The sequence below is a fragment of the Paramormyrops kingsleyae genome, chromosome 21 (assembly GCF_048594095.1).
Source record: "Paramormyrops kingsleyae isolate MSU_618 chromosome 21, PKINGS_0.4, whole genome shotgun sequence".
NCBI lineage: Eukaryota > Metazoa > Chordata > Actinopteri > Osteoglossiformes > Mormyridae > Paramormyrops > Paramormyrops kingsleyae.
This window is the reverse complement of record NC_132817.1, coordinates 13771010-13778321: the sequence shown is the minus strand read 5'-3', so window position 1 is coordinate 13778321 and position 7312 is coordinate 13771010. Positions and strand designations below refer to the sequence as shown.

At 35.7% G+C, this 7312-nt stretch overlaps 1 gene segment (V, D, J or C); it reads left to right on the top strand.

The window, feature by feature from the left end:
• Positions 1-5146: 5146 nt before the first annotated feature.
• On the top strand, positions 5147-5595 carry LOC111847683 (T cell receptor alpha variable 18-like). The segment is given in 2 exon segments: positions 5147-5189; positions 5285-5595. Coding segments are annotated over 2 exon segments (354 nt in total).
• The last annotated feature ends 1717 nt before the right edge of the window (positions 5596-7312 follow it).

Genomic DNA, 7312 nt, shown 5'->3' with positions numbered 1-7312 from the left:
TATTTTAATATCAAGCTGGTGTCACAGTATGATATGAACACAATATTCCACTACATTTTATATGTAACTTTACTTTAAAAATATTTTAAATATTAAAAGGTTAATACCAAAACAGATTAAAGCCTCGCTACAGCAGGTCATGACCAGTGTTGGGGAAAGTTACTTTTAAATGTAATATATTACAATACTGAGTTACTCCCCCCAAAAAGTAACTAATTGCATTACTTAGTTACTTTTTATGGAAAGTAATGCGTTATATTACTTTTGAGTTACTTTTGCGTTACTTATTTCTTACCTGGCTAAAGCTTTTTGTTGTTCAGGCCTTAGAATTATTATTTCATTTTCTTTTAAAAACACATATATAGAATAATAATATAGAATTATATAATATTCTCAGAACTTTCAGAGCTATGCATGCCATTTTAAAAAAATCTCTTAACATTAATTATTGAAAGTTGAAAATTAATGTGTTTGTTAAGTTTTTATTTTTGTTTTGGTAGGCTATGGCCTACATAAAGTAAATTCACTGTCCAATGAGATAATAAAGAGTGCAATATAGGCTAGATAATTGCCATTGTGAAATAAGTTATATTAGGGCAAAAGACAGATCTTAAACATTTAAAATGTTTAATAACTTTTTAGAGAACAATGAAATTGTACTACTCAAGTGATCTGAATTCCTTAGTTCAAATTTTATCAGATTATTCAAGTCAGCCTATGTGTGTTTCTATGATGCTTCAAAAACATTATTTCTCTGTTCACGCTGCACTTCATCTGCCAATGAATTCAACGATCTTATCAGATCTCCAGCCGCCATGTTTCAAACGATCTAAACGTAACGCGCTTCCGCCAATCCCCGCCTTGACGCAATGATTGCCATAGGGTGGGCGTGGTCAGCTCGGAATGCATTTTCAAAGCAGCACTGAGTGCGTGATTCTACGTGACTACGTTCGTTTTAATTAAATATTTTTTTAAGCAAATTAATTAAAATAGAAAAGTAACTCGCGCTACTTTTTTAAAAAAGTAACTCAAATATTGATGTGTAAATTTATAAAGTAATGCGTTATATTACTCGTTACTTAAGAAAAGTAATATTATTACGTAACGCACGTTACTTGTAACGCGTTACCCCCAACACTGGTCATGACACAGTGAAGGATGAGATGATCCACAAAGTGGCTCCAAACTAAAACTAAAACCAAAACCAAAAGGACCAAGAGACCAAAAAAAAAAAAACAGGTAAGAACAGGAACTAAACTTTATCTCACCACAAGTAAACTAACACTAAAAATACAACCAATACACAGGTACCTAAGACACGTAGGGACCAAGCAAAGAGCAAGAGAACATAAATTTACAACCGAGAGGAGGCCATTCGACCCATCAAGCTCGTTTGGGGAGAACTTAACTAATAGCTCAGAGTTATTAAAATCTTATCTAGCTCTGATTTAAAGGAACCTAGGGTTTTAGCTTCCGCTACACTAGCAGGAAGACTATTCTATACTCTAACTACACGTTGTGTAAAGTAGCTCTTTCTCAAATTTATTTAAAAATGTTTTCCCACTACTTTCCACCTATGGCCTTGAATTCTAGTATCTAAACTAATATTGAAGTAACTATTTGGGTGAACAGCATCCAGACCTGTTAAAATCTTATATACCTGTAACATAGTAACACAGGTGCAAACACACAGTAACAACCACAATGACTGAGAGAGGAAACAGGGCAAGGACAGGCATAAATATACATGGTTAACGAGGGCTAACAGGGGGCAGGTGCGGGCTGTTACAAACAAGACGAGTGGCAATGAGGAACAGGTATGGTTAGATACAGAAAGGCCCAAATACCAAGGAAAACTAAAACCCGGTAAACTTATCATACTACAAACAGGGAACAGGGAACAAAAACAGGGAAATACTGAATAGGATAAGCGGTTTGGAAAATGGATGGATGGATTTCACTACTGGGCTACATTTAGACAGTATAAATCTATAATAAATCGTTTTCAATCCAAAATATTGTCCTCCATTTGTACCTCTTCCATGAATTTGTTTGACTTTAAAATTGATTTCACTGTATACACACCTCTTGTGTCCCGTGCAGAGATCTGAGGGTCACCTTCACTCTCTGTGCCCATGTTCTTCTGGTCTGTGTTTGTCTCTGACAATATTATTGGCTGTTTTTCACTCTCCCTATATTCCTCCTTTAGTCTTTTTAGTCCTCCTATATTGCCCCTTTTCATCAGTGTTCAGAACAAATCTTGTTCCTAATTTAGACACAAAGACCGTATCACAAACAAACAATAAAAACATAAAAAATCGTAATCACAAGATGACTGGGTCATAGCATCACGAAAAACGGCAAGGCTGGACAAATCAAGGCATGACCAGGCTCTTCAAAATATAGATATAACTTAATTAGGATATAACTGAAATTTTAACACTGACACATTAGAATGGAACAATTACAGTGTAGGATTAATAAATTAATAAAATTAATAAAATTAAATAAAACATTAATTTGTAACATTAATATTAAATATTAATAGTCTTTTGTTTATTAATGTCTTTCTCTTTGTGCTTATAAACCTTAAGGTTATTTACACTGTGTGTTTGCAATTTGGATATTGTAATATTTCAAAAAACTATTGATCATTAGTTATGACGAAGTCAAAGTTGACACGCATCAGAGAAGGCTGTATGCTTCTGTTTCTGGATAGGGGAGAAATCTCTGTGACAAAGGGATCGAAGAAAGAAATTACAGCGTTATCTCATTGCAATACATTTAAAAGATTGTTTTTTTATTTGATGGCATTTGGATTTTGAATTATGCTATCAGTCAGTACTACAGCAACTGCAAGTGATGTATTCTATTGATGTTTAATTTCCAATAAAATTTTCTCAGGTTGAAATGTTCCAATATTGAGTTGCACCATGAATACCAAAACAAATCTCATGCACATATTAGTATACTTGGTGCAAAAAAAGATAATTCCTGTATCTCAACTCTTGATGGCACTATTTAGGAAGACTTAATATGAACTGTTGCAGAAAATATACTAAATGAACACTAGAGGGAGATATTTCTAGCCGATTCTCCATCTCACACACATAAACAGACCTAAGAAAGTATTCCCAGTGTGACAGATCAGCTCTTGATGTGAGTAGCCGCAGTGATACAGCAGATTGGAGTGTATTCTTAAGGCATATTGGGAGGCTGTACTGTAGCTGGAAAAAAATGTATTTTTTCATAATATTTCTGAGTAGTGGACTGGTCTGTAAGTACGTCTAAAGTTTTGTTAAAACATGTTGCGATGTCATTTATTGCTTAATTGAAGGTAATATTTCTCTCTGCCTGTTGCAGTACGTGTGGAAGCAGATAAAGTCTATCAGCCTCCTTTGATTAATGCACCTGAGGGAAACAAAGCTGTACTGACATGCAGTCACGATATTACAAACTTCAACAATATGTACTGGTATATACAGCATCCAAACAAGGCTCCTGAAGCTCTACTTTATGGATTTGAAAAGGTTGATCCTAAAGGAAGATTCTCAATGGGTGAGAACAGAACAGAACGTCTGACCAACCTCTCCATCAGTGACAGTAGGACAGAAGACACAGCTGTGTATTACTGTGCTGTGAGGCCCACAGTGACACAGAATGTGCGTCAGATGGTACAAAAACAGTTACAGCTTCTCTGAGAAACAGCAATGACAGACCTGAACTGGATGCAAGACTGATATAGATTATTTTCTATGTCATGTCAAATGCTAACCAGTCAAGAGTTAAATTGCTGCAAACAAGGGGTTGAAATTTTGTTTTGTGTTTGCTAATTTAATGTGCTGAATTCGTCTAAGTGAGATGTTATGGTCAGTTTCTGTAAGAAGTAATGCACTGTTATAGCAATGGCTGTAAAAAACATTTATTTAAAGTTACAGCCACAAAAACACAGGATCATGAGAACCATTTACTGTATCAATAGAATGACTCATACAATTTATCAAGTGCACATGTAAAAAACTTGTGAAAAATGTAATGTTTTCTCTGATCCCCAAAATTGTCACTGGTGTTGGTAGGGCTACTTTGAGGAAATTTAGTTTAGCAATGCCTTGTTTAAGTTCATCAAGGGCTTTTAATTGGTCCACTTAAGCGTGAATCAGGGCAGTAAAGGGAGAGGTGACTGAACTGCACCCCCAAAATGAATTGGCAATAAAAACAGACAAAGCCCAGGAATTGCTGGTAATAAATTTCATTGAATGGATCATGCCCCATCATGTTCTAGGAGACTCAGAGGGTGTTTTCCTTTGGTTTGATTTTAATTTGTGTGCTGGGTAAATATTCCATGTTGAACCAGAGTGGAAATGGTTGTCATAGAGCTGAGATTAGAGGATGGAAACCCAACGTGTGATCAGTCTAAGAGAGTCCAGCACAGCTCTCCCCGTCATGTAATGTTAGGTTATTTAGAATAGAATAGAATAGAATAGTATAGAATAGAACAGCCTTTATTGTCATTTTACAATATACAACAAATTAAAATTTTACTTGTAATTAATACTGAAATAATATCAAGATCTTTCCTTTTAACATATTCATTTGGATCATCCCGCTACCCCATGTATGGAAAAAAAAAAATGAAATGCAAAAATTATGTCATAAGACACTATTATGCAAAAATCCTGTTTGTGTGGGGAGAGCTGAAGATATTGTGATCTTAGTGACAAGAGACGTGCCTGTAGCTCACAGTATATATGTGACTCTGAGTTATAGACAGTCTATTATCTATTCTGGTACAGTCTCCTAATCACTCACAATTATACAGTAAAATGCTATCGACATAGAGATGGAAACAGTGCTCTGGAATTTAAAGAGAGATTTATTGCAAGTGTGAATATAAGGCTAAAAACCGAACCTTTAACAGAATGGAAATTACAATTATCTGAATGGGTTTGTAAAGTAAAAAGGTATACAGTATATGTGTTATATATGTATGAAACAGACATGTAATGTATACAGCCAATAGAGTGGGTGTATTCCTGAGAGGGAGGTCATGTGACATGCATAATTTCATTAAAACAACAAATCAAGGAGCAGAACTCAATAGACCAGAGTGAAGACCAGTGTTAATTTCTGTTACTGCCTATCACATATGGAGAAGTCATACATCTTACTTATCATAACCTTCACCACAGGTAAGTATTTTTAAAAATCGTATCATGGGTTTAGTAAATTTATTTGCTGGGCTAAAATCCTCTTTTTGAATTACGTGTATTCCTTTTTTCTATAGGCTTTACTGTAGGTGATGACATCAGTCCTGATAAAGAAGAAGTTTCCAGTAATGAAGGAGAATCAGTGACACTGAGCTGCAACTACAGAGCAAGCAGTGAAAATATTATCCTGTACTGGTACAGACAGCACTCTAATCAGGCACCACAGTACCTACTGCTTAAAGGTGCCGGGGGATACAGTAGCTATGAAGATACTACCAATGACAGATTCAAATCTGCTACATCCAACACCTTCACCCAGCTCACCATTACCAGTCTCACCATAGCAGACACAGCCATCTACTACTGTGCTCTGAGGGATGCACAGTGATCAAAAGCTACCAAGGCACTGTACAAAAACTCATCTGACAAGAACTTTCTCTCAGTGGGCATCAGAAGTAGCTTCCTTCCCACAATCTGGGATCAGTTCCAGAGCAGCAGATGTTCAGGTATAAAGCTGGTTATTGTGGTTACATCAGTCAGATGAGCTGATGGCTGAGATACTGAAGTAAACAGAGCAGGAAGCTGCAGACGATACAGTCTGTGTTTTTCCTAGAGAATAAAATATAGAATAATATTGCCATATATACTTCCAAGTGTGGAGAGAAATAAATAAAATGTAAAAAAGTCATGTGGATCTAAGGATTTACATTTACATTGACTTTCATTCCAAAGTGATGTGCAAATGAGGCAAACAGCACATTGAAAACTTATCTGCTGCTGAGGTGTCGATTTAATAAGAGCAACATAAGAGCAGCAGCTTGAAGCTTCCTATGAATGTCCAGCTGAAAGTGTGACCACTGTCAGAGCAAACACTTATAATGAACTTAGTATCTTTATTTTCACTTTATTTCATTTATTTGACATTTTATTTTAGTGGTTCTCAACCCATGTGAATCAGTGTATGTAAGCATCATAATGGTGGGACGTGGTGAAAAAAATGTGAGATCCACAGTTTTAGTCTCCCTGTTAGTGTAGTGCAAGCTAAAACCCTGGGTTCCTTTAAATCAGAGCAAGATAAGATTTTAATAACTCTGAGCTATTAGTTAAGTTCTCCCCAAATGAGCTTGATGGGCCGAACGGCCTCCTCTCGGTTGTAAATTTATGTTCTTATTTTATGTGCTTCAGAAAATTGGCATACAAGTACAGCAGCACTTCATCAATGCTGAGGCGTTAAAGTCTTTCTCTTTGTGCTTATAGCCAAAATGTTTCCAATAATTTATTTTCTGGTTGTGCATGTAATTTGGCCAGTTTTTTAATAAAAAAAACTATTTATCATTAGTTTTACAACAGGGGAAAAATCTTCCTGAATGACTATCAGCTTGTGAAAAACGTGAAACTTTCATCTCAAAGAAGGCATGCACTGCAGAAGACTGTAGGCTTCCATGTGTGGATGGTGGCGAGATCCATGTGACACTGGGATCTAAGAAAGAAATCACAAAGTTTGGGACCACCACCCCAGTTATTTCACTGCAGAAAATTGAACAGATTGTGTTTTTATTTGATGGTATTCATTGTTGAATTATGGTATTAGTCTGCACTACAGCAAATACAAGTGATGCATTCCAGTGATGTTTAATTTCCAGTATTATTTTTCCAGGCTAAATGTACCAAGATTGTATAATGAGTAAAACCCTGAATTCCAAAACAAATCTCATGTACATATTGGTATACTTGGTGTAAAAATACAACTCCCATATCTCAACTCTCAATGGCACTATTTAAGAATTTATGAATTGTTGCGGAAAATATACTAAACGAACACTAGAGGGAGGTATTTCCAGCCCATTAAAATTCTCCTTCTAACAGAAACGCACCCAGACCTGAGAAACCTATTCCAGGTATGACAGATCAGTTATTGATGTGAGTAGCCGCAGTGATACAGCAGATCGGAGTGTATTCTTAAGTCATTTTGGGAGGCTGTACTGTAGCTGAGACAAAATGTATTTTTTCATAATAATTCTGACCAATGGAATATTCTGTAAGTATGTTTAAAGTACTATTAAAATATGTAGGCATGTCATTTATGTTTAATTGGAAGTATAATT